General features: G+C 52.3%; 1 protein-coding gene across 1 annotated transcript; it reads left to right on the top strand.

Moving 5' to 3' along the window:
• Nucleotides 1–793: 793 nt before the first annotated feature.
• Nucleotides 794–23967, top strand: PLLP (plasmolipin). Its single transcript, XM_029208446.1, has 4 exons — nucleotides 794–1062; nucleotides 17161–17334; nucleotides 19343–19465; nucleotides 20595–23967. Exons 1-4 carry the CDS (start codon nucleotides 928–930, stop codon nucleotides 20709–20711), a joined length of 549 nt encoding a protein of 182 aa, XP_029064279.1. The 5' UTR covers nucleotides 794–927; the 3' UTR covers nucleotides 20712–23967.
• Nucleotides 23968–24693: the final 726 nt, after the last annotated feature.

Genomic DNA, 24693 nt, shown 5'->3' on the forward strand with positions numbered 1-24693 from the left:
TGTGTGTGTGTGTGTGTTTCAGGGTGCAAGTGGAGCGACGAAACCGTAAGTCCAACAGCATCTCCCACCTTCTGACACCTTCACCGCCACCCCCTACCCCTGGCGTGGCAGGAGCTTTCCGTGCAGTATTTCATTTATTTTGCACAGCGGCTCTGTGGAGTGAGGTCCATTTATATCCTTATATTGCAGACGAGGAAACTGAGGCTCAGCGATCTTCTAAGTTACTGCTCAATCAGTTCAGAAGAGAAAACCACATCAACTGAGTCATAAGAGGGCCTCCCCCTTCCACGCACACCCACAATTTATCCAGACCCTCCCCTCCAGGATGCTCGGTCACCCGGGACTCCTTGGGAGTCTCTGCACAGGGATGCCGATCCCGCTTTACGGGGAGACTTCAGAGAGGGGCAAGGGCTCGCCCAAGGGCACACAGCGCCAGTGAGGCATTCGGCAGGGAGCCGGTAGTTGCCCGCTCTGCTAACGGCCGCCAATTTATCCCGGGGCTCGGAAGCTAAGGGTGAGGAGGGAGCGAAGGAGCAGTCAAAGCTGCCGCGAATGCGAGGGATATTGTCAGCAGGCGGCTTTCCCGGGGAGAGAAACGGGCGGCTATCTAGGCTGGTTCTGGTGGGGCCATCTCATTGACCACGGCCTCAGTTTCCGCGTCAAAGAGATGGCGACTTGGTGTGGCTCCGGGATGGACCGGCGGGCGGTGTGCGAAGGGTTAAAGGGGAGGGTTTCGTGGAGAGGGCGGGGCCGGGATTCCGGCCGCACCTGGCGGCTCCCGACTGCTCGCCCAGACGCCGCACGTAGCCCCGGGAGCAGTATCGGGAGCGCGAGTCTCCTCGGAGGAGCCGCGCAGAAGCCGGCACCCGCCGCGGGGAGGGGCGGCGACGGCGGCGGGAGCAACCTGTGGAGGCGAGCGGGGCCGCCATGGCTGAATTCCCGTCTAAAGTGAGCACGCGGACCAGCAGCCCGGCGCAGGGAGGCGGCGCCGCGGTTTCGGCGCTGCGCCCAGACCTGGGCTTCGTGCGCTCCAGCCTCGGGGCGCTCATGCTGCTGCAGTTGGTGAGCGCGCGCTTGGGGCCTGGGGTCCGGGGCCGGGGGGTGGCGGGGTGTCCCGGGGGGGCCGGGAGGGGTCGGGGGCTCTAGAGCTGCCCTTTTTCCTTGCTTCTCGCACACCCCCAACCCAGGTTCACATGCGCCCCGATGCGCCGTGCCTTCCTCGGGGGCGCCTCTAGGGCGGACGCCCCCGAGATCACCCTGGAACCCTCTCACCCCGAGACGTCCTAGTTGCCGTCTCTTCGAGCACACACAAGGTGCACCAATGTCAGAGTGCCCACCTCAGCGCCCCATCACTCTCTCCCAAGTGGTCACCAAGAGCTCACCCACAGAAGCTCTCACAAAAGCCACAATCACCGCGCGCCACTCTCTCTCTCTCTGTTTCCCCGTCTCTGGCTCTCCCTGTGCCAGGACTAAGTCCCCAGCCCTCCAGCACCAGCCTGAGGCAAAGTTCACTCTCATCTGACCCTTTGCCAAGCTCCCAGCGGCTCCCCGTGGCTGCACCCCAGAGCACTCCTCGTCTAACCGAGTGGGCACATCCGGTCCAGCACAGACCCTTCGGCAGGGCCCTATGGGCTCCCGCGCGGGAGCCCGGCCCTTCTGGCTTCCACTGGGTAACCTGCCGGTTTCCGGCCGGTTTGACGGGCCCCTTGGGGCCGAGATACCGCGCCCAACGCTGGGGGAGGCATTTGTGGGAAGCCAGAGGCAGGACACCTCTATATCCAATACCCTTTGTAGACCCCAGCCGAGGCCGATCGATGGGAACACCCCTCCCCCCACACACCAATTTCAGGCTTGAAGGTGTTAGCTTTCTCCCCATGGTACCCTCTGGTGCGAGTCGGGAAGCTGGGGGCTGCCCTGTGGGAGGGGCTTGGTGCGTTTTCAGAGGACTAGGGGGGAATTGGAGGTGGGCCAAGATCCATTTTGCATTAGGGCACCTCCTGCTGTCCCACTGCTGGGTCCTAGCTAGGCTGCCAGGTTTAGGACTGAAGGCAGGGTCCGAGACCAAACCTCCCTCCTTACCGCCGGTGAGCATCCTTCCCCCTGGGCCAGGTGTCTCTTTCAGAATTCCTCAAATCTCTTCCTGTGGGGCCCCTCCCCCACCTCAGCCTCAGCCTCTCTCGGAGGTTTAAAATGTAGATCTTGGTCCCCACCCCTGGGAAAAATGTGGAATTGGCATCTCAGTCACTACAGCCCAGAAATCTACATTTTTAGCTTCTCTCTGAGCAGTCTGGCAGATTCTTTGTGAAGGGGAGGGGCGGGGCGGGGGAGAGGTCCCGACTGGGGACTAATTTAAATCTGCAGGTGGGAAAAGCCTGTCCGGAGCGCTGCTGAGCGCTAGGCTCCCGGGTGGTTGAGAAGGGTACAGCAGCCTAGCAGGAAGGGAGTCCCAGTCCCAGGGGTGGGAAAGGGCAGAGGAGAGGGATGATCAATTCTGAGTCCAGGGAGGCTCATGGAGGACAGGTGACTTTTGAGCAGGGACTTCACTGAAATCTGAGGCCGAGGTAGGGAAACGGTGTTCAAAGGGCGGGCCACTGTGCGGGGCAAGCCTTGGGGCTGGGGAAGTGGAAGGGAAGTGGGGAGAGTAGCCTGCAGGTTGGTTTAGCCAGTGTAGGGGAGGAAGAAATTTTCCTCTACCCGTCTAGTTCTTCCGGCTGGTCTAAGAGTTAAATTGACATGAGAGAGATTAACAGGAGAAAATCAAAGTTTAATCACATATACACATGGGAAAGACCCAGAAAAACTGAGAAACTCCCCAAATGGCCAAATCCCTCCCCTTAAACACCATCTTCAGCTAAAGACACAAGAGGATGTTGAGGATGGGGAGCCAGTTATGGGAGGTGAGCAGGAAAAGCACAGTAAACAATTGTGATTCAGATTTAAGTCGTTACTTTTTCCAATGATATGTTTCTAGAGATTTGGTCCACCTGTTGGTACTGTGAGGGAGACACCCTTACAGATGGAGATTTCCCTTACACATGTAAATGTTTCTTACAAAAGGGTAAGAAACCTTGGTTTTCAGTTTTTCCCATGTCTGCTGTTTCTTAGATCAGCAGCTTAAAATTATTATGCCAAGAGATGAATTTTGGGGTGGCAAGTCTTGCTCGCTTACACTGGAGCTGAAGCACTTGTTTCTGGGTGGCCAGAAGCGGAAGGCTTGAATACCTTGCGAGAAGTGGTGACCATGTTCTGTTCGCAGCCTTAAGGGGTTTGGAACAGCAGAGGGATCCCTGCTGGGCTGAGCAGGATGAGGCTGCCTGGTGGGTCCCCAGGGTTAGCTCCCGGTAGACAGGACCTGAGCATCAGCCCCTTTTGCATTTGAACAATGAAACTTGGAATAAGGGGAACTAGAGGAAGGCCCTGCTGTGCCTGCAAGGACTAGGGTAGCTTCCTGTGGCAGAGGCTTGTGTCTCTGATTTGGGGGTCCCCGTGGGCTGAGCATCTGGGTCCCATCGTGCAAATGTAGACACTGAGCTGTCCATGGAATGCAGGACTGGCCTGGAGAGCTGTGGTGGAGCTTGGCACTTAGACTCCCAGGGACTGAGTGTGAGTGGGATGGCCTTCTGCCCCCCCTGCAGTGCTTTTGGGGCCCGGGGAAAGGGGGACAAGGGTCTCCCATCAGAGTTCTGAAGACCTGCACCTTTTAGTGCCTTCACCAATTGGCTTGTGGGAGAAGCTGCTTCCTGAACTGTTTCTCTGGCAACGGACAGTTCCACTGGGTCTGAGACAAGGAGGGTTCCACTCAACAGGCACCCCGTCTTCTGGGAAGCCATCATAGCTCCCATCACTCAGGTGTAAACTAAGCTCCAGGCCTTCTGCCAAGAGCTTCATATTCTCTTATTCTCCTCCACTTTACAGGTGAGGAAACTGAGGCTTAGGGGTCAGTTCTTTGCCCAAGAGCTCACAGAGTGATAGAGCTGGGATCTAAGCCCTGAGTGGCCTGACTTTTCTGATCCGTGCTCTATTACCACACTCATCTGGGCTCCTACTGGGCACTGGGTGTGGGAGTGATGGAGACCCCAGGCTCAGGGCCTGCTGTCCAGAAGCTCTTTGTCTGTGAGCTCAAAGGATGAGCTACCTGTGGAGGGATCAGGGAAGGCTGCCTGGAGGAGGCAGTACACGAGAAGGTGAAAGCTAATTCTCCATCAGACCCTTTTGTTTCCCAGGATCTGGTGAAGAGTTCCAGATGTGGGAGGAGGGCGGTGGGAAGGGAAGGAAGAAAGGCCCCAGCTTCTTGAGAAGGAGATGTGTTCTTTGTTTATTTTAGTATTAAATGTGTCCTGAAGAACCAACCTCAGTGTTCACTGATTTATCACTCCCCCAACCCCATCTAGCTCCAGAAAGAACATGAGATGGAATATGATATCAAGTCACATATGATGGAAGAGTTAATGTAATATATTTTTAAAAGTTGGTGGTGTATGTGTGGGTTGGGTAGGGATTGACTTAAAGAGAGCTAAAAGGAGATCTGGAATCTGTCGCAAGTTTAAGGCTGTCAATTCTTTGTTGGGTTTCCTAGCAGCCTAGGCAAAAAGGGAAACATGAATTTATGCAGATAGCATCTAAAAATGGAAGCAGGCAAGTTTGATCTAGAGACAGCTCTTGGTCATTAAAAATCTGGAAGCTTTTTTTTTTTAATACAGCAGGTTCTTATTAGTTATCTATTTTATACATATTAGTGCATATATGTCAATCCCAATCTCCCAATTGATCACATGTGGGAGGTAGGGTGCTTTGGACAGGAAGGAGAGGAAATTCAGGAAGGGGAACTCATCAGGGGCCAGGGCCACTAGGGAAGGCTTCCTAATGGAAGTGGGCCCTGAAGGGTTTAGTTATGTGGAAGGGGTAGTAAGGAGGTGCAGAGCAGATGAACCTTGGAATACCTCGTATAAAGGCCCAGCAGTCAGAAGGCATCCTTGAGGCTCAGGACACAGAAACCATGTGAATGGCCTGTGTCGGTAGGGCAGTTGTGTTTGGCACCTTTTATCCTTCCCTCTTGCCCTATCTCCTGGGATTGGGGGTGGTCACATGATTCCCAGTTGGCAGATGAATAAACAGATCAGAAGCCTCACCTGCCACTTGATCACAGTGATCCATGGGTGCTGGTGAGAGTATTGGTGGAAGCAGAGAGCCTTGGGTTCAAATCCTGGCTCTGTCATCTTGGGCAAGTTCCCTAATATCCCTGAGCCTCAGTTTCCTTGTCTGTGAAATGGTGATGGTGGGATTGTGAGGAATGTGGAAGCTGATGCCTGCAAAGGGCTTAGCGCTGTATATGTTAGAACGAAGGGCAGTTAGGATTCACAGGGTCATAGAATCCTAGGGCTCTTACACTTGCTCCCAAAGGCCCCTCGGTGTGTCCTCAACATGAGCTTGCATTCTTCCAGGGACAGGGAGCTCAGTCCCTCTAAAGGCTACCTGCTCCATCCTTGTGCACCTGGGAGTGTGAGAAAGTTTTTCCTTGTGGTAATCCTGACTCTCTCCAGCCCCACAAGGCATGGCAGCCCCTTTTCAGGTTGGGGGCAGGGCAGAGGCTTAAAGTCAACTCTTTAGGTTGGCTAGACAAGGTTGTTGGGATCTGTGAGGTGTGAGCAGAGGTTGGCCATATTGGGATCACAGTGTTGGGGACTCACAGGGTTTTCCATAGCACTGAGTTTCATGGGTTCAGCCTCCTTAGGGCAGCATTCCCCACCCTGCATGCTACCCACCTTCCTTCCTACTCCACTGTACCCAGCAAAACAATGCCTGTGTTGTTAGCTCCGCCTACCCGCCCCACTTTGTGGCTAGGAGAGTGTCGAGTGTTTGGAATCAATTTATAATTATGTAACAATATATGGACACATTATCCTTAAAAAGCAAAAACCTATTACAGGTAAGGCTAAAGTTATTCTTGGATCCCCTACCCCTCTCCCAAAGGGAACTGCTGTGTTGGGGTGTTTCTAGTTCTTTTTCCTGTGCATTTTAAAAAACATTGATGGTTTTATTCTGTATCCTTTGTTGGGTTGCTTTTCTCACACCCAGGGCACCTGCATCTCTTCATGTTATGCAGAGCTGTCTGCCTCCTTCCTGTTTCGGGCTATCCCAGGATGTCACGGTAGGGCCCGAGCTCATTTAGCCATTTCTCTATTGATGGACCTGTTTTTATTCTTTGAAAAAATTACACAGACATACGGCAAAAATGTTCCAGCAGTCCAAAGCGTTATCAATGAAAATGTAATCTCTCATCCCAGTCGGGTCACTCCTCCCACCCCCATCCCCCGCCCTTGCCCGAGGCATCATGGGTGTGGCATTCCAGGGTGAGTCAGTGCAGTTATTTCTACACATAACCCCTATCAAAACACAGGTAGGCGCACTCTGCCTGTGCCCTGCCACGCTTTTACCCCCTTGGCAATACACCTAGGGATGTTCTATATCATTGCACATAGAGCTACACGTATCTTTCTCTTTTTAATCTTTTATTTCCTTAATTTCTTTAATAGGTAACGTATTTACAACAGTCTAGAATAAGACAGAGTGGGAAAGAACACAGTGAAAAATCTCTGTCCCATTTGGTTAGAGTTGACCTCCCCCATGCCCATTCTTCTCCGTTTCCTGTGTAGCATTTTAGGCTTTCTTTAAGGAGATCTGCAAATGTGGCTATAGATCCCCACCTCTCCCCACTTTACTCCAGGGCTATAGTCTATACACATCCTCCTGCACTTTTCCTTTTTCACTTAAAAGTGTGTCATGAAGGTCTTTTCGTCTCAGTACCTGAAGCGTGATCACTTCTCTTGCGGCTTCTCTAGCAGCCCATCCCGCAGCTGTGGTGTGAGTTGTGTGGCCGGTCCCTTTGTTGACAGACACTTGGGTTTCCACTCTTGCTGTTCCCACACTCTGTCACGGTGAATGATCTCGCCCAAGCCACTGAGCGCATCTGTATGGTACATTTCTGGAAGGGGGACTGCTGGCTCAGGTTATGTGTGTTAGTGATTTTGTTAGAGATTGTCAGATGCCCTCCATAGGGGTCACATTTGTGCCCCTCAGTGAGCCTTCTCGTAGAGTGCCTGTTCCCTACAGCTCCCATCTGACAGGCGAAATGGCAGGTCAGGGTAGCATTGTCTTGCATTTCTCTTATGAGTGAGGTTAAAGAACCTCACTTTTAAAAATATGTTTAAGAGCCATTTGCATTTCCTTGTATGTTTGCTTCTTTCCACATTCTATTAAGTTGTTGGTCTTTGCCCTATCAGTTGCTAGGAGTGCTAGATGATTTGCAAATATTTTTTCCCTTGTTTGTTTTTTGACTTTGCTCAGGGTATTTTTTTTTGTTTGTTTTTTTATGGTGTTTTTGTTTGCTTGTCTTGTTTTGTTTTTGGTCAGAAAGACTTATTTTTATGTTGCCGAATTTCTTGTTTTCTTTCCTTTTCCTTTTTTCTTTCTGGCTTCTGGAAACTGTGTCAGAGTTAGGACTTTCCCACTTTGAGGTAATAAAGTCTCCCACGTGGGGCTTGGAAAGTGTTGCGTCATCCACAGTCAATCACAGTCCTGGAGGATTGCTGGAGGAGACAGCCTCATTTGGGTGCTAAAGTGTCTTGAGTGCCTTCCCAACACTTTTTAAATTTAAATCTGGAGCTCTGGATCCTGGGAAGACAACTGTATCTATCTGGGATGTATTAATATTGTTAATTTTTGTTGTATTTAATTTTATAGTTAGCTTCTATTGTGGTAGATAATGCAGGTTTTCTACTTTTTAGTGATTTAAAAGTTTCTTTTTAAAATTCTTATTTGTGTGATAAATCCACATTCATCAGTGAGGACTAGTTAAATAAATTATGATACATTTATGCAGTGGCATACGATACAGTTAGTAAAAAGATAACTTCTTACCCCTCAACGAAAACAATAAGGCAGCTCTGTATGTGTGTAATGATGGACAATCTCCGGGCTGTATGGTTAAGTGGAAAATGCAAGGTGAAAACCTGTGTGTGTAGAATACTGTCATTTGTCTGGGAGAAATACACACAGGCTATATAAATATACACACTCGCCTATCTGAAGTGTATGTGTGTGCATGCATGCCTAGGTAGTCTTTGGCAAGACACTTGAGAAATCACTCTTGGTTGCCCCCAGGGAAGAAATTGAGTATCAGGGGAAGAGGGAGACATGCTAAAAGCACCATTTTGTTACCTATCATGTCATATATATCATGCATTTTAAAAATAAAATAACTTATCAAAAAAAATCTTTTAAATAAATGAAAATAGTGGGTAAAAAAATAGGACAGGTCATTTATGGGTGCAGCAAAAGCTATGAAGATGGCACTTGAAGTCTCCCTCAGGCCCAAAGAGGGGAAGGCACTTTCCCAGGATCACAGAGCAGCAAGCAATGGCTTTGAGTTCAGTGTTACTGGCTGGGTGACCTTTTCTTAACCATCTGTAAGTGGAAAGAGGTAAGGGCTGCGGAGCTGTCCACGTGTGGTGGATGCTCTCAGTTTCTGTTGGAGTATCAGGGCCAGGTGTTTGTTACTCCTTATCAGCTGGTGAGCTGTTTGTGGTGGAACTCAGTGAGGATTATGCCCTGATTTCCTGCTCTTAGATGGTCTGAGGGAGCTGCAGGGGGTCCTGCCCTGGTCCCCATGGCGATTTGGAACCTGAGTGTTGGGGGAGAGCCTGTTTTCCTTGGCAGTCCAGTGAGCCCAGCCCTGGATATAAACTGGTCCTTTGCTGTTGGGCTGAGTTGGCCCTTCCTGTTTGCCCAAGGGGTGGGAGGACAGGGTGGTACCACAGGGTCTCACGGAGAGGTGAGAGCAGGAAGGCCAGGGCTGAAGGTCAGGCAGGGCCCAGCTGCTAGGGAACAGACCTGGGGCTGTTCTGGGATGTTTGAGCTTCATTCAGTTAGGAGCGGAGAGGTCAGATACCAGATGATCTGCCAGCCTGTATGAGATTAGCCAGATGGGGTCACTTGTCTGTCCTCGAAGTTTAGATGGGGTGGGGCTTGCTCAATGTCACCCCAAACATTAGTGACAGAGTCAGGACTAGAGCTAGTGTCTGAGGAAGGAAGTCCAGGGAATAAGGAAGACCCTCACTTTAGGTGCCTCTCCCCCCAGCCCTGTTCCTCAGCAGGTAGAGAGGCCAGGCCTCATGGGGCTAATGAAGTTCACACGCTCCCAGAAGCCAGCTCTCTCTGGAGGGCCGACGGCCAGACGGGGACCCGCCTGGGGTGCTGAGAACGTAAGATTCTGTCATCCCTCTCCAGCCAGGGTTCAAGGACTGACCCTGCCCCTTCTCTGCTCTCGCCTCCGGGGCAGTGATGCTCCCTGCAAACAAATTAGTCTCCAGGGAGTGTCCCTACCTCCTGGAATTTGGAGTTCTGTCCTCTTCTGGGCGTCTCTATCTACTGGGTCACAGAACTGTCCCCACCCTTACAGTGCATGACCTTGGGCCACGTCCATCTCTTCCGAGAGCTTTGCTTTCCTCATCTGTGAAATGGGCCAAGTGCTTTACTTGAGAGAGTTGGGCTTCCTGGGGGTGAAGCACTGACGGGGGCTGGATTTGGACTTGACCTGGGCTTTCAAGGGGACTAAGGCCTTCCTGGGAAAGCTCTGTGTCGCCGTAAGGGTCTTAGTGCTGGGGAGGCACCGGTTGACTTTCTGGGGAGGGCCAGGAGACCCCCAAGGGAGGAAGGTGAGCAGGTCTTAATTTCTGGAACCTCACCCAGGGGGGTGCATTGCTGCTGGCTCTGGGAGCCAGGGAAGGCCTCGCGGATGCCTCGGGGATGCGTCTCTGGCCCCAGAGTGCAGAGTGGGAACCAGCAAGGGTGTAGGCAGGAGGCAGCTTGATCTTCATGTTGGGAACATTCTTCTAGAACCCTGAGAGAGACCCCAAAGGAAGAGTGGTGGCAGTGGGCTCCTTGACGTGCAGGCTGCACACAGGGGCCGGAGGTCCTCATGAGGGGCTCTGGGGGCGGCAGGGCCATGGGGGCAGAAGTCTCTTTCATCTCTAGCTCTGAGACTCCAAGCAGTGTGATAAAGGCTGCATTTGGAAAGCCCTGGAGGTGAACCAGGTCCTGCGCCAGTGTTCCCATCCTCCTCCTCCTCCATGGCAGCCCAGGCTGGGAGCGGGGTGCTCGTGGGTGGGGACCCTGGTTGCCTGGCTCCCCGCTGCACTTCCGGGGCCTATAACAGTGTCTGTGGCAGAGAGCGGGCCCTCGGGAGAGTTTGTTCAATGACTCGATTTGGTAACTCACGTGCCTGCTTTTCAGGTAACAAAAGGGAGGCTTGGCCGAATTAAATACCACCCCAGACCGGGTCACTTGGCTCGGACTGGGTTCTGAATGCCCTCGCACCTCCTGTAGAGCTGGGGTGTGATGGCCTAGGATTCTCGAAGGCTCGTAGTGTACAGAGCGGGAATTCCAAGGAGCCTTCCCCTAGAGCCCGGCCCCTCTGCACAGGGAGGAAGGAGGTGGTGTGTAGAGTTGTTGTGGCCACGCAGGCACCCGGAGCCTCTGTCCCCTGCGCCTTTGTCTCCTGGGACACAATGGGTGGCTTTTTGTCCCCATAAAGTCCCTTTCACTGTAGGGAGAAGGGCCAGGGCGGGGGTGGAGTATGGGCCTGGTCAGGCCAAGTTCTGAGTGTCCTCAGCTGCCCAGATGTGTCCCTGTGAGGGGGAACCCCGGGAAGGGTTCACGTGGTCCCCTGGGCCTCAGTTTTCTGGATGGTGCAGTGGGGAGAAGGGAGTCCTTGGGGGCTGTTGGATGGGCCCTGCCCTCAGATTGTTTCTAAAACATTTGGTTTCATTGCCAGTGTTTAAAAAGCTGAAGATTTCACGTAGAAATTCGGATTTCTAACGTCTCCTGAAAAATCAGAAGTTCTTGGGACTGCCCTGGTGGTCCAGTGGTTAAGACTCTGAGCTTCCAGTACAGGGGGCATGTGTTCAATCCCTGGTTGGGGAACTAAGTTCTGGCAGGCTGCTCTCAGCTCCACAGGCCTCCCCTGGCCCACCTTAGTCACTTCTGTGACCTGTGTGCCTTGGCGGCTGCTGAGTTTAAAACCCTAATGTCAGCCTCCAGGCACTGAGGTTTTGTCCCCCGCGTGGACGCTGCGGTGTGGGGTTTACTCCCTCTAAGCTGTCTAACAGCCCTCCTAGCCACTCACAACTTCTACAACTTTTCACTTTTTCCTTTACACTTTTTCCTTTTACTTGCATGACACACCTATGAGGTGACCAGGAGAGGTGTACTTGTCCAACCCCCTCACGTGTCAGATGAAGAAACAAACCAGAAAGGTTAGGTGCCTCTTCTAAGACCACACGCCAAATCTACAAGGGTCTAACTCAGCCCAGGAGGTGGAGAGGATTAAAAGGAGAGTTGGCGTGACCATCTTTGGGCAGGAGAGGAGTTAGCCAAGTGCTCATGGGATTGGTGGAGTCCCTCCAGTAAGTACAAGGGAGGGAAGGCTGTGGGCCCCCCGGAGGAGCCCTGTGTTGAGGAGTGTCAGGCCTCAGACTTAGGGGATCCTTGGAGAACACTGGGCAGACCTCCCTGCTCCCATTGTACAGGGGGGAAGACTGAGGTCTAAAGGGATGAAGTGTTCTGCCCAGGGACCCTTAGCCTGTGAGGAGTGGAGGGAGTGTAGCTGCAGGAGGTGTCCTGGGGGGTGGCTGGACTGGGTTCTGCTCCCTACCACCTACGCACCTCCCTTTCTTTGGATAAGCCCAGCTGCCTTATCTGAAAGGTGGGCGGGGGCCCCACTGGCTGAGGACCCTTATCTGCCAGGAACTGCCTGGTGCTTATTAGATGCATTATTTTTCCAAGGCCTCACACCCCTAGGAACTGCACACACTATTACTACTGCAGGAAACCAGCCACCGAGAGTGGATCGGGAAACCCATGTTCTAACCTCTCAGAGTGATAACATTAGAGCACGGAGAGTGTTAAGCCTATGTTGGGCATTGGTCTAAGTACCTTACATATATTACTTCATTTACATCTACCCTATGAGGTAGGCACATTTTGAATATAAGGACACTGAGGCACAGAGTGGTTCAGCAGCTTGCCCGAGGTCACACAGCTAGTAAGTTGGCAGGGCCAGAGCTTGAACCCAGGGAGTTAATAGACCACCTTTCCATTAGAGTTAATGCCAACACCCCCCAGTTAAATCAGATCATAACAGCCATTCGTAGACTCAAAGAGTAGCTAAGATAGATGTATTCGTTTCCTACAGCTGCCATAACAAAATGCCACAAACTAGGTCGCCTAAAAAACATAACAAGGGGCTTCCCTGGTGGCGCAGTAGTTGAGAGTCCGCTTGCCGATGCAGGGGACACGGGTTTGTGTCCCGGTCCGGGAAGATCCCACATGCTGCGAAGCGGCTGGGTCCGTGAGCCTGTGCTTTGCAACGGGAGAGGCCACAACAGTGAGAGGCCCACGTACCGCAAAAAAAACACACACACAAAAAAACCCACCAAAAACAGAGGGACTTCCCTGGCGGCCCAGTGGTTATAGACTCCATGCTTCCACTGCAGGCATGGGTTTGATCCCATGTAAGATCCCACATGCCACGTGGTGTGGCTAAAAATAAAACAAGAATTTATTGTCTCACAGTATTAGAAGTTCAAAATCAAGGTGCTGGCAAGGTTGGTTCCTTCTGGAGGCTCTGAAGGAGAGTCTGTTCCATGCCTCTCTCCTAGCTTCTGGTGGTTGCCAGCAATCCTTTGTGTTCCTTGGCTTGGAGACACGTCACTCTAATCTCTGCCTCCATCTTCACATGGTGTTCTCCCTCTGTGTCTCTTTGTCCAGTTTCCCTCTTATAAGAACTCCAGTCCCTGGATTGGGGCCCACCCTAACTGAGGAATGCCTCTTGGTCAGGCATTTGTGACTAATCCCTCTCCTCTCTGGCCCTGCAGGTGCTTTTAACAAAAATATCTCTGTTATCCAGTTGTTGAGAAATTTTTGTTTGGAGGTGCAAAGGTCCTGGGGCATGTGTGAATGAGACCTTTTTTTTTTTTTCTTATATTTCTTGAATGTGACCTTTTTGACAGCCATCATTTAAAGAGAAAACCCCTAATCAGAAATCTTTAGGTTTTTAGGAAGACAGGGTTTGTTTTTTTCCTTCAAGATTTCCAGACCTTTCTCTTTGTTTATCTGCAGTGCATGCCTGAGGAGGTGTTGCTGGGGCCTCAGAGAGTTTGGAAGGACCAAGGGGATGAGGTTTGGTTCTGTGTATGTATGTGTATGTGTGTGTGTCTGTCTTTAAGAGTAAGACACACAGATATATGTGTAGACCCCCATGGAGAAACATGGGGACAGATGAACACGTAGGCAAGAGACAGGGACCCCCAGAGGTAAAGGCACAGAGTTCTGTTCTTCGTCACATGGCTCCCTCCCTTCACCTCTCGCATGCTCATATGTTCTAGTGAGATCTTTCTTGGCCTTCTTATCCTTCTCAGCTGGATTTTCCCCCACAGCACATATCCTGCGTTTCCCTCATGTATTGGGTTTTTATCTGCTACCCGCCCCGCTGTCCCCCACCAGGAGAGCAGGGCTTTTCATGTTTTGGCTCATACACACAGTGGTAGGTGCTCAACAGATATTTGTTGAATGAGTGAACCCAGAGGGATGCACACGGCAAGGCCTGTGGTCAGAGAGGGTGTCAGAATTGCACGAGGGCCTGGGTGAAGCCCTGTGTGCAGGTGGCAGAGTTGGGGCCTCCTGCCTTCCTCTCCACCCTTGTCACCCTACTGCCCTCCCCCTGCACAGTGGGGTTTACTGTTCTGTACTGGACTATAAGACAAGTCCTCTGGCCTCTTCCAGCTAGACTGTGGGTCCACAGCAGGAGGGAGGGGTCCAGCAGCTCCTGCAGCTTCTGGAGATGAGGCCTGGGCCCAGCTCCCCATGCAGGGCCACCCCGGCCAGCAGAGGGTCAACACATGTAGGGGTGCCTTGGACTGGGGCACTTCCTGTAGATTCTTGGGGCTGGGGGTGAGGGGACGGGAAAAACCAGTCTGTCTGGTTGAGGTGGGGGAGGGCAGAAACCGAGGCGGCTCCCTGGGCAGCAAGGCCAGAAGGAACACCAGAAATTCCCATTGCTTATGCAGCAGCTTTGTCTCTCAGAGGCTGCGCTTGCTGATCCGGAAATCAGGGCTGGGCAGGAGGGCGAGGCAGAGACCAGAGAGCCTGGATACCTGCGGGGCCTCCCCCCCTCGGAGCCAGCGAAGTGTCCTCATTTTTTATACATCACTAAGTAACTCTCAGTAGCCCAGGTTCCAGAGAACAACAGATCTGGGTTCAAATCCTGCCCTGCCCTTTACCCACGGGTGACCGTAGATGACTCATTTTCCTCTGAGCTCCTGTTTGGAAAATGGGGATAATACATAATACTGACTAATGAGAGGGTTATGGGGAAGTCAATGAAATAAAAGGGAAGGTGCTTACCTGAGGCCTGGCACACAGCTGGAGGGCATTATGTGGTTATTGTGACCAAGCCCATGAGTAATACACCAACAATTGATAAGTGTACATTAGTGTAAACCCAGATCGATCCTTTCTTGATTTTTCAGTTCACCGCATTTTCTAACTTCCTTTCACATAGTTGGAACCAGGCAACACGATGGCATGGAGGCCTGTAAGGACCCTGCTTTAAGTGAGGAGATAATTGTCTGCCCCTGACACGCTCAGTCCTCCCCGGGAGGGTCCTGCGTCCTGCTTTGGGAGTGTCTGTCCTCCTTTGTAACAGCGACCCTCCCCCAGCCCTGGGGGCTCTTGCCCGCTGATGTGTCTGTTTTAGGCAGGGTGTCCTAAGGTTGGGTGGTTGGTGGGCTGTGCTGAGACACCCGCACTCTGGGTCCTCATGGGTCAGGGCTGTGCCCCCAGCGGTGTGACTGCCCTCAAGGGCCTGCTATCTGTCCCACCTTCCTCGCCTGCAAACTGGGCCCCATGGGCCACCCAGCCTGTTGGTGGTGGCTAGAGGAGGGCACTAGAGGCTAGAGGTAGGGCAGGGGAGGCTGGCAGGGTGCAGTGTGGGGTGGGCGTCCCTGGGGTCTCACCCCCCCACCCCGGAACGGGAGGAGGAGCAGGTGCAAAAATCTGGAGAGAGGGGGGAGTGGGCGCTTTCCCGAGTCTCCCACTCCCACCCCTGGGTGGAGGCAGGCAGGGCTGGGAGCATATTCACCGATTCACCCCTGCGTCCTCTTGTGACACACAGCACCTGTCGGGGGCGGGGGTCTGACCTCTGTTTCCTGGATAAGGAAACTGAGGCCAGTTACCTCTTGAGCATGTGTTTATCAAGCAGGTCTATGTGCCAGGCACTGCCGGGCACTGGAGACACAGTGATGACCAAAGAAGGATTCCTCGGGGGCCTGCGTTCTAGCAGGCGGACTTGAGTTGCCCTGGTGAGCCGCACAGAGCGGGAAGGCACTTGCCTGGTGTCCCATAGCCCAGGCAGGGTGAAATCCCAGCTCCTGACTCCTAAGCCCAGGGCTCCACCTCTCACTTCCAGGTGGTGGGGAGAAAGGAAAGTCGTCACAGGGGCTGCTGGACGCCCGGCCTCAGCTAGGCTTATTCCTGCCGTGACCCCACAGGTGTAGGGGGATCGATACAGAAACTTCCCTTTTGGTCCTTGGCAGGGGTGCTTCGGTGAGGTGCCTGGCAGGCACCCATTCTGGCTGCTCTGAGGTGAGTGACAGCTCTCCCGTGTCTGGTCTAGGAGCTTGTGGCGGGGGGACTTTCTGTCCCCCAAACCAGCAGCAGAGGTGGGTTTCGCTCCTGAGCCACTTCCCTGTGATCCGACTGATGGTTGGCTCATCCTTGAGACGGTGGCAAGGTCACTGGGAGCCTTGGTGTCACACACTGTCCACGGGAAGAAGAGTGGCAGCTTTCTCTGTCTTCAGCAGCAGAGCAGCCTTCCTCCACAGCCCCAGGTGACCCTCCCGCCCTCAGCGGCCAGTCCCGAGGCCTGCTGCCGGCCAGGGATTCTGGAGAATGCCCTTGTGGTGAAGGAGGACGTGCTGGCCTGTGGGGTCTCAGCCAGCAGGGAAGGGGCCAGGAGAGGCTTGGGGGAGGCTAGGATGGCCACAAGTGAGGTACCACCCTGCCAAGTTCCCCACGAGGCCACTGAGGGGTTCAGCCAACCTACCCGTGTAAAATTCCCTGCAGCACAGCATCCCCAGCTGGAATTGTTTATGTATACAAACCCCCATGGGTCCTGAACCTATGAGGTAGGTATGCTCTTTATACTCATGTGACAGGTGATGTGTCCAGAGCACAGAGTGGTTGTGAGCTTACCCAGTGTCACACAGCTGGTAAGGGGAGTGCGTTTTAAATCAGGCAGTTGGCTCCGGAGGCCATGCTGTCAGCCGCTACACACACTACAGGGATGTTGGGGCCCACCCTGCCACATAGGAATGGCGTGATAGGTCCTTTTGCTTTTCTGAGGCCCAGTTTCACCTGTAAGGTGGGGATGGTAACACCTGTATTGAGGGGCAATTAGGAGAGTCGGAGAAGCTGGGGGTGGAAGGGGCTTGGTAGGGCACCAGGCAGAGGTCACCGTACCTCTGGGACTCTGTGCTTGTGTGTCCCTCCTTCAGGGATGTGCTGGTGACTTCATCTTTCTTTCAGAGGCTTTTACTAAGCCCCTGACCAAGCTCGGGTCCTGTACTGGGTGCTGAGACACACCTATGAATGGGACAGTCATTGTCCTGCCCGTGGAGAACTGGGCAAGCTTGGGACACCACCCCTCCGGGGCTGCAGGGGTCTCACCCTGGAGGCAGCAGGGTGGAAGGCACTGCTGCTGTGGCTTCCAGTCTGGGGAAGGAAACAGAATTACAGTCTTGGGTGGTGGGTGCCTGGGGGGCCATGTGAGCACAGAAGAGAGTTCTGGAACCCAGACTGGAGGAGCAGGGAAGGTGCCCTGGAGCACATAACATTTCAGCTGAGATCTGAAAGGCGTACGTTACCAGGCAAGGGCTTGGTATGTATTGATATGCAGTAGGAGCCAAGTACATTTTTCTTGGGCAAATGAGAAATGTGTCCTGCAGAGGGCGCCCCACGGCAAAGGCCTGGAAGCCTCTGGTCTGTGGCCTCCAGCCTGAGTGCTGGGGGCTCTGGGAGACGCTGGCCCTGTCTCGCTCCCTCCAGGTGCTGGGGCTGCTGGTGTGGGCCCTGATTGCCGACACCTCGTACCACCTGTACCCGGCCTATGGCTGGGTGATGTTTGTCGCTGTCTTCCTCTGGCTGGTGACAATCGTCTTCTTCATCCTCTACCTGTTTCAGCTGCACATGAAGCTATACATGGTGCCTTGGCCGCTGGTGGTGAGTCTGGGTAGGAACCCTGGGGGTGGGTCCAGGCTGACCCCTCTGCCTCTGGGTGTAGCTGTGACAATGCAGCCTTCCCTAAATGAGAAGTGGCAGGTGGGGGTTGGCTGAAGTCCTCGCTGGCCTGTAGCTCTGGGTGGGGGAGGGAGGATTGGTGGTTCAGGTGTCCAGTTTTTCTGAGCACTGAGAGCCACGAATCCAGGAGGACTTAGGCTTGACTTTCTCCCACGAAGGGAGTAGAAGTGAGGGGCTGTTGAATGGAGAGACCGGAGGCCATTTGGGATCTTGAAGGTATTTTTCCTTTTGGGGGGCAGTCGGGATTTGAATCTGTGGGTTCTGACTGGCAGCCCTGGGCCTGGAGGTTGGGCTGAGCTGGCAGGAATCACCGAGGCTGGGCCTGGTGTGTGCAGGGCTCAACGTGCCATCTCACCCCCCGCACCCTGCGTCTGCAGGGTGAGGCCCCTGCAGCCTGGCAGAGGATGGTGTCCCGGGTTGCCCGGGTCAGTCTCCTTGGGACACAGAGCTGTGAGTGTCCATAGGAAGTACCCTGGCCAGACACAGAGAAAGCTGCTAGGGCTTTTTTCTCTGACCCGGAAAACCCCTGCAGCTGGGGTCTGAGGCTTTCAGTGAGCGGAGAGAGGCAAGAGAGGCACATGATTGTAAGACAAGCAAAGCTGGGACTAGGCAGCATTGTTTGCAATTCAATGACTTTTGAAGCTGAGGAAACGTGAGTCATCCTCAAGACAGACTGTGTTTGTTAGATCTTGACATCACTGGCAGGAGCCAGGTGGTGTTTGCGGCGGGCACTGGGCTTGGAGGGAAGATCCTGGCATGAGGAGGGGGCGGCCTGACTTCCTGGCTAGGGTCCAGCCCCTGCCTCGTGTCCTAGGAGCCTTGAAGAAAGACATCCCCGGAGGTGGAGGGGCCTTGGTGTCTCTTAGCACAGATCTGGGGCCCAGCCACAGCTGCTGATGGAAGGAGGCTCCTTTCCCAGGCCATGATGGCAAGGCAGTGTCTCACCCTCCTAGAGGAGGCTGAATTATGATTGCCAAATTGGGCTTTTCTGGGATAGGGGCTACAAGCCCCCTTCCGGGCGCAGGTAAGAGGCGTGGGTCAAATAGGTCAGGAGGGGTTCTGGAGAACCCGCACCCATCTGTCCATAGGAAGCCACCTCTACTCAGCTCTGTTGTTAGTGGGAATGCAAGTGCCAAATCTTGATATTTTAAGATTGAAAGTTTTATATGAAATCTTAAAGTTTTCGTATGAAATCAAATTTAAGACGTAATATTTTTAAGAAATCTATGGGATGAGCCAAACATGCCTGAGGGCCACCAGTTTGCGATCTCTGCTAAGTGTCAACTGTCTCCCGGGGCCAAGCGCTGGGGGAATGGGACCTGGGCCTGGTTGTCAGCCCAGGGCCCTTCCTTGCCAGCCTGGCTTAGGGGTCCTCACCCTGGCATTTGACATGGGGCCTAGAGCCTAGGATGTGGCCGAAAGGCAGACATAGGTTCTTCCCACTGAGGGCAGAGAGGGACGTGAGGCACCACCACCCACGCCCCCGCCGCACGGGTCAGCCTCAGAGCCAAGTCCTCGGACAACAGGGAGGGCCGGGCCTGGCTAGGAGCCAACACAAGCAGGCCCCGGGGTCAGCTGGTGCACTCAGAGACAGGCTTGGTTTGGTCTCTTGCCATCAGGAATGGGTTTTGCCTTGTGGAACTGTTGCTGTCCTGACCAGGTCCACAACGCCCCCCCCTCCCCCGCCCCGCCATCTCTCAGCCTTCGGTATGTCTACGTTCCCTGCTCATATGGCCTCCAGGCTGACCCTGTGTAGACCACTGTCTCTTGAGGCCTTTTTAGTGGGAAAGACCCACGTGTCTCCATCCTCATCCTTGAGCCCCAGCCCCTGTTCTGGCTACTAAAGGGATGTGCTCGTGGGGACCAGGAGGTTCCACAGTTACTGGAAGTGTCTCACGTCTTAAGACTTCTCTCCCCCACCTACCCCCAGTTAATGATATTTAATGTGGGCGCCACCGTTCTCTACATCACGGCCTTCATCACCTGCTCTGCTTCGGTTGAACTGACGTCCCTGAAGGGCACCCGGCAGTACAACCAGCGTGCAGCTGCCTCCGTGAGTATGGTTCCCTGGGGCACCCTCGGCAGTTACAGGGGAGACGGGCCAAAGCAAGGTCTGGGCCCCTGGACTCTCACTGCTCCCTGGTCCCAGGCCAGGCACCTGCCACGTGCTGAATTACCCTCCTCTCAGTGGGCTCACAGTTTTCCATAATTAACAGCAAAACCCTGAGGAACCAGAATGCTTGGGAAATACCTGGGTGGCACAAATGAAGTTTGGGTTAACGCTACTGTAAATCAGTCGTGCTGCAATGATTTAGGGTCATAGGTCCTCTTGGAGAATCTGTTAAAAGCACTCTATCCTCCCCCCTGGAGAAAGGCACGCACAAAAACCTTTCAGTTTAAACCATTTGGGAGATCCTCAGGCTCTCCCATGCAGCTCAAACTCGGGCCCCACGTCAGGTAGCCAGTGAAGTATCAGAATCCCCTCCATACCTGGCACGCCTCACCCACGAGCCCCTGCAGGCACTTCCTCACTGTCCTTCCACTCCCTCAGTGGGGAGGGGGACAGGGACTGCCAGTCCTTTCGACAGACCAGGAAACTGAGGCTAAGAGAGGTGAAGGGACACGCCTAAACTGAGTCCTGGGTAGGGCGGGAGTTAGACCAGGACTTGGGTTTCCTCATTCTTTCTGGTGAGGATGGTTTTGAAATCTGTGAACTCAGTCACCAGGATAGAGACATGGAAATTCTGAACGTGGCCTTAGGTGCTAGTGTAGGGATACCTATGAATTGATTCCAGAAAAACTCCTAGGGTAGCTGAACATTGCCTTTTTAAAACTAAATCCCTGAAATGTGTCTATAAAGTAGCTCCTACCCCTTGGTGACTCTTAGCACATTGTGCAGTTATCCCTCTCAATCTAAGACACACCTGGCTTGTGTGGTTAATGGTTCCCCACTAGAATATAAAGTTGGCACCCCAGAACCTGGTACCCATCAGCCCCCACGGTGGTTAAATGGGTGTATGGTTAAGGAGGAGGTGGTGTGGCTCCAGAGCAGCTCATTCTGGTTGAGGGGCCCCGGGTTTCACTGTCTGCATCTCCCTTCCTGGTGCTTGTATCACTGTCATAGCCCCCAGCCCCGTGTGCCGTGCTGCAGACAGACTCACCTCTGCTGTCTTCTCTTTCAGTTCTTTTCGTGTTTAGTGATGATTGCCTATGGAGTGAGCGCTTTCTTCAGCTTCCAGGCCTGGCGAGGAGTAGGCAGCAATGCAGCCACCAGTCAGATGGCTGGCGGCTATGCCTAAACCACTGGTGCCATGGGCCACCCTGGGCCTGAAGGCTGTAGCCTGGTCCCTGTGCAGGTGGCCCCGCAAGCCCGAAGCCTGAGCCCTGCATGGAGTCAGCCCGGAAGGGACTACACTTGCTCTTCTCTGCTCATCAGACTCCTTGGGCTCACCCCACACTCCCAAGGAATCAGGATCCTTCCTCTGGCAGGCGCATGGGCTGGAAGAGAGGCCAACAGCCAAGACCTCTCCGTCCTCCATATTCAGCAGAAGGTGATGGGGGATACAGGACTCTCTCTGCTTTGTCTTTAGGACTTCGGTGTCCAAGGCTGGGACCCAGCCTTCTCACTGGCACTAAATACACTAACAATGACTCCAGACTTGCAGCCCACCATAGAATATGCCTAACAAGCAGCAATTATTTATCTCTGTTTCTGTTCTGGGAAGCTGAGCAAATTCATGAAACCGTTCTGATTCCTTAAAACATAATCCTGGCCTGACCCTCCGCCAAGCTAGCACGTCACTTGTAGGGAAACATGTCGAAAGAGGGTTATGATGCTGACAGCATGGTCTTCCTTTCCTACATTTCAGACATACCAGTTATTTTAAACTAATCAGTTTTAAGTGACTTCTCAATGATGAAAAGCTTATCCAGGTTTCCCTCCCTTTCCCAAGCGCTTGTTTGTAGTTTTCCCTTTGGGAAAAGCTAACATCAATGCCGACTGCCTCCTTGACACTGTTGATCAGGCACCTGGGACATGAGGGAGGGAGGGAAAGCAAGTCCTTGCTAGTGAGTTGTCCTGTGCTTGGTGGCGACTTCGTTGTTTTTGTTTTTTTACAAAAATAAAGATGAAAGAACTTATTTGGAAAAGACGTTGGGGAAGCACGGTCATAGATGCTTATCAACTCCAGGAAGCTGCAGCATACGTCAGTACAGTCAGGCCTCCGTGTCTGTGAGTTTCACACCTGAGGATTCAACCAATCAGTTGATATGCAGAGTCAGCTGTATTCAAAATACTCGCCATTTTACATAAGGGACTTGAGCACAGATGCTCAAGTCCCTTAAGCATCTGTGGGTTTTGGTATCCCCAGCGGTCTTGGAACCAGTGCCCCACGGATACCAAGGGACAACCGTACAAAGGTTCCAAATGCCTATTTAAAGGCAGTTCCAGTCCTGGAGTCACTCAACACCACCAGCCACTTCTTTGACCTGAGGCAGGATGACCAACTTCCTGCCTGCTTTGCTGGGACAGTCCCGTTTATGCCGCTTGTCATGGCATAAATTTAATAGCACCCCTTTTTATTCGGAAAAGGGTCTCAGTTTAACAGTAAATCATTTAGTCATCTTGATGAACTTAAGATTGCCATAATGTCGCCTACCTTGACAGTTTGTGAAGTTCAGAGATCAGATAATCCAAGTGCCTGATGCGCGGAGCTGCTACAGACAGTAGAGAGAGGGGAGAGCAGCAAAGAGGGGGAGTCCTTCTGAACTTATTTTCCCACCACAGCGCAACATGCTCTGAATAATAAGCCACAGGCATTTCTGGGCACCCCTTGGTCCTGTCTTAAAAAACTGGGAACAATTAAAATGTAACTAGATTCAAACAGTTGCAGATGAGCTGCTCCATTGCGAAGGGTGGGGGGGGGAGGACTAAGTCTGATACCCATGTCCCATTTGGGTCCCAGGCCTAGTTTGTGCCTCTTGTCCTGGTGTGACAATTAATAGCATCCCTTTTTACTCTCCAGTGTCTCAGAGTTTGAATAACAAATTACAGTCATTCTAGAATTAAGCCATAAAAGGATAGTTTTAAGGAAGACCAACCGATTTTCTTTTGAGGCTTAAGAGAAAACAAAATCCTTGGCAAGTCTTACCAGGTTTCTGACACCCTAAAAAACAGCCTATTTTGCTGGAGATGTTAACACTCTTTGTCAAACAACTACCTGTTGGTTCAGGCCAATGCATCCCCCAGTCCTTAGCCCCTGGCCCTACAGTTTGGGTGAACAGTGCTTCCCATGGCTGAGGAGGCCTAGGCAATAGGAGGAGGCAAATGTCTCCTGAGGCTAGGTCTGCACGTGGGGCCTTCTCATCCCAACCATCCCTGAGCCCCTCTGAAGGTGGGACATGATGAGCTAAGTTCCTGAGCAGATGGAGAGAGTTCTAGTTTGTTTTAAAAAAATCAGAAAGCCTGTTTTCTAATGTGAAGCTACAACAGACGTGCCTGCTTTTTTTCTGAGTGGAAAAGGATGAAAAAGAACCATTTGCCTTTTTTGTTCACTTTTCATAATTTCATCTTTGGATTTGTCCACCTACCTTTTCTCAGCCAGACTGAATAGAGGGATTCTTCATCAAGTGCTTCCAACATGCCTGGCCTGCGATGGGCAGTCCCGTTTATAAAAAGAGCAAGAAGGGTAGCCAAGGCCAGGAGAGGAAGTGTTTTAAAAAGCCTTCGTCTTGAAAGACCAAAGTACTGATAACCTGATGGCAGCATCAAAAGTAAATAAGGGATGACTCATTTAGAATGATGGTTTCTGTTTTTTTCAAAACACCTGAAATTTTACTCATGGTACGAAAGTATTTAATAAGCGCCACGTTGGTACACAAAAACGCACAGCCTACAGCTAGCTCATCCTTTAAAACCAGAACAGCCAAGTGAAAAGTCAGTAGAGAGTCTTATTTTTACTTTAAAAATAAAAAAAGCAACAAAAAAACAACTGAGGTATACACTGGGAACTGAACTACTATAGTTTTTCTTTCTAGAGAGGTGACACCCATGTTTTCTGGTCAGTCATGTTCTATCAAACATTGTACTAAACCAGTGTACTAAATCCAAGCAGACAGATGACCAGTAAAGCTGTTTGCTACCTCCTACTGATCTAGACCAGTGGAACACTGTCTTGGTAGGATTATTTTGACAGCAAGAAGGAAGTGCAGAGCCCCTACCCCAACAGAAAACCTAAGGAGCTGTTCTACATAGAAAGGGTTTTAAGCAAACCTGCACAAACACTAACATGCTCTAAGAAAAGGAAACCTTTTAGACTACTTCCAGCATACATTCATTGGTGCCCAGTAAAATAGGAACACCAACACGGAAAGCATTTTTGCTTTCATAGCACTAACAGCTAAAAAGCACACAGCAATATAATACTTTGATCTTGAAGTGGGTAATCATGAAGTTCCAAGATTATATCCACTAGGTTAGCCTGAGTATTCATCTATAAAAATGTTTTCAAAAACACATAAATGAGAGTTATAGAAACAATGGGACTACATCAGGACCAGTAGAAGACGGTAAAGTGATACAAGGACTGTACATGTAAGACTAGGAACTGATTTTCACAAGTACCTTTTTAGGTAAAGGACAACTCTCTAAGTCGACTCCTACAGCCAAGACTAGCTGTGATAGTAGGAGTTTCAGAAATCTTGAGATGGGTACCTAGCTTGAGTTAAACCCTAGATAAATATTCCCAGTCAAAAAGCCCACTACGGCTGCAGGACTGAAACTCTGACCCATATAAAAAGCTGTGAGTGCACAAAAACCCTGGTTGGGAGGGCTTCCCTGGTGGCGCAGTGGTTGAGAGTCCGCCTGCTAATGCAGGGGACACGGGTTCGTGCCCCGGTCCGGGAGGATCCCACATGCTGCGGAGCGGCTGGGCCCGTGAGCCATGGCCGCTGAGCCTGTGCGTCCGGAGCCTGGGCTCCGCAACGGGAGAGGCCACAGCAGTGAGAGGCCCGCGTACCGCAAAAAAAAAAAAAGAAAAAAAGCCTGGTGGGACATGCAAGGCCTGCTGGGCCAAGAGAGTTGGTGATGGTGGGTTCTTCCAACAAGGACACACCAACACATATGCTAGGGAAGTGCCCCCCAGGTGGAATGCTGGACTTGGGCTTGGTGCAGGAGCCAGACTCAGAAGCTCCTGTAAGAGGTGTCTACTCAGGGAGGAGTACTAGGGTTACTGAAGACAAGCACGTGTCCCAGGAAGGTCAGGTCATTTTCTTCTGACCCAT

This window comes from Monodon monoceros, unplaced genomic scaffold (genome assembly GCF_005190385.1).
Source record: "Monodon monoceros isolate NGI ecotype Baffin Bay Population unplaced genomic scaffold, NGI_Narwhal_1 Super_Scaffold_10, whole genome shotgun sequence".
Lineage (NCBI taxonomy): Eukaryota > Metazoa > Chordata > Mammalia > Artiodactyla > Monodontidae > Monodon > Monodon monoceros.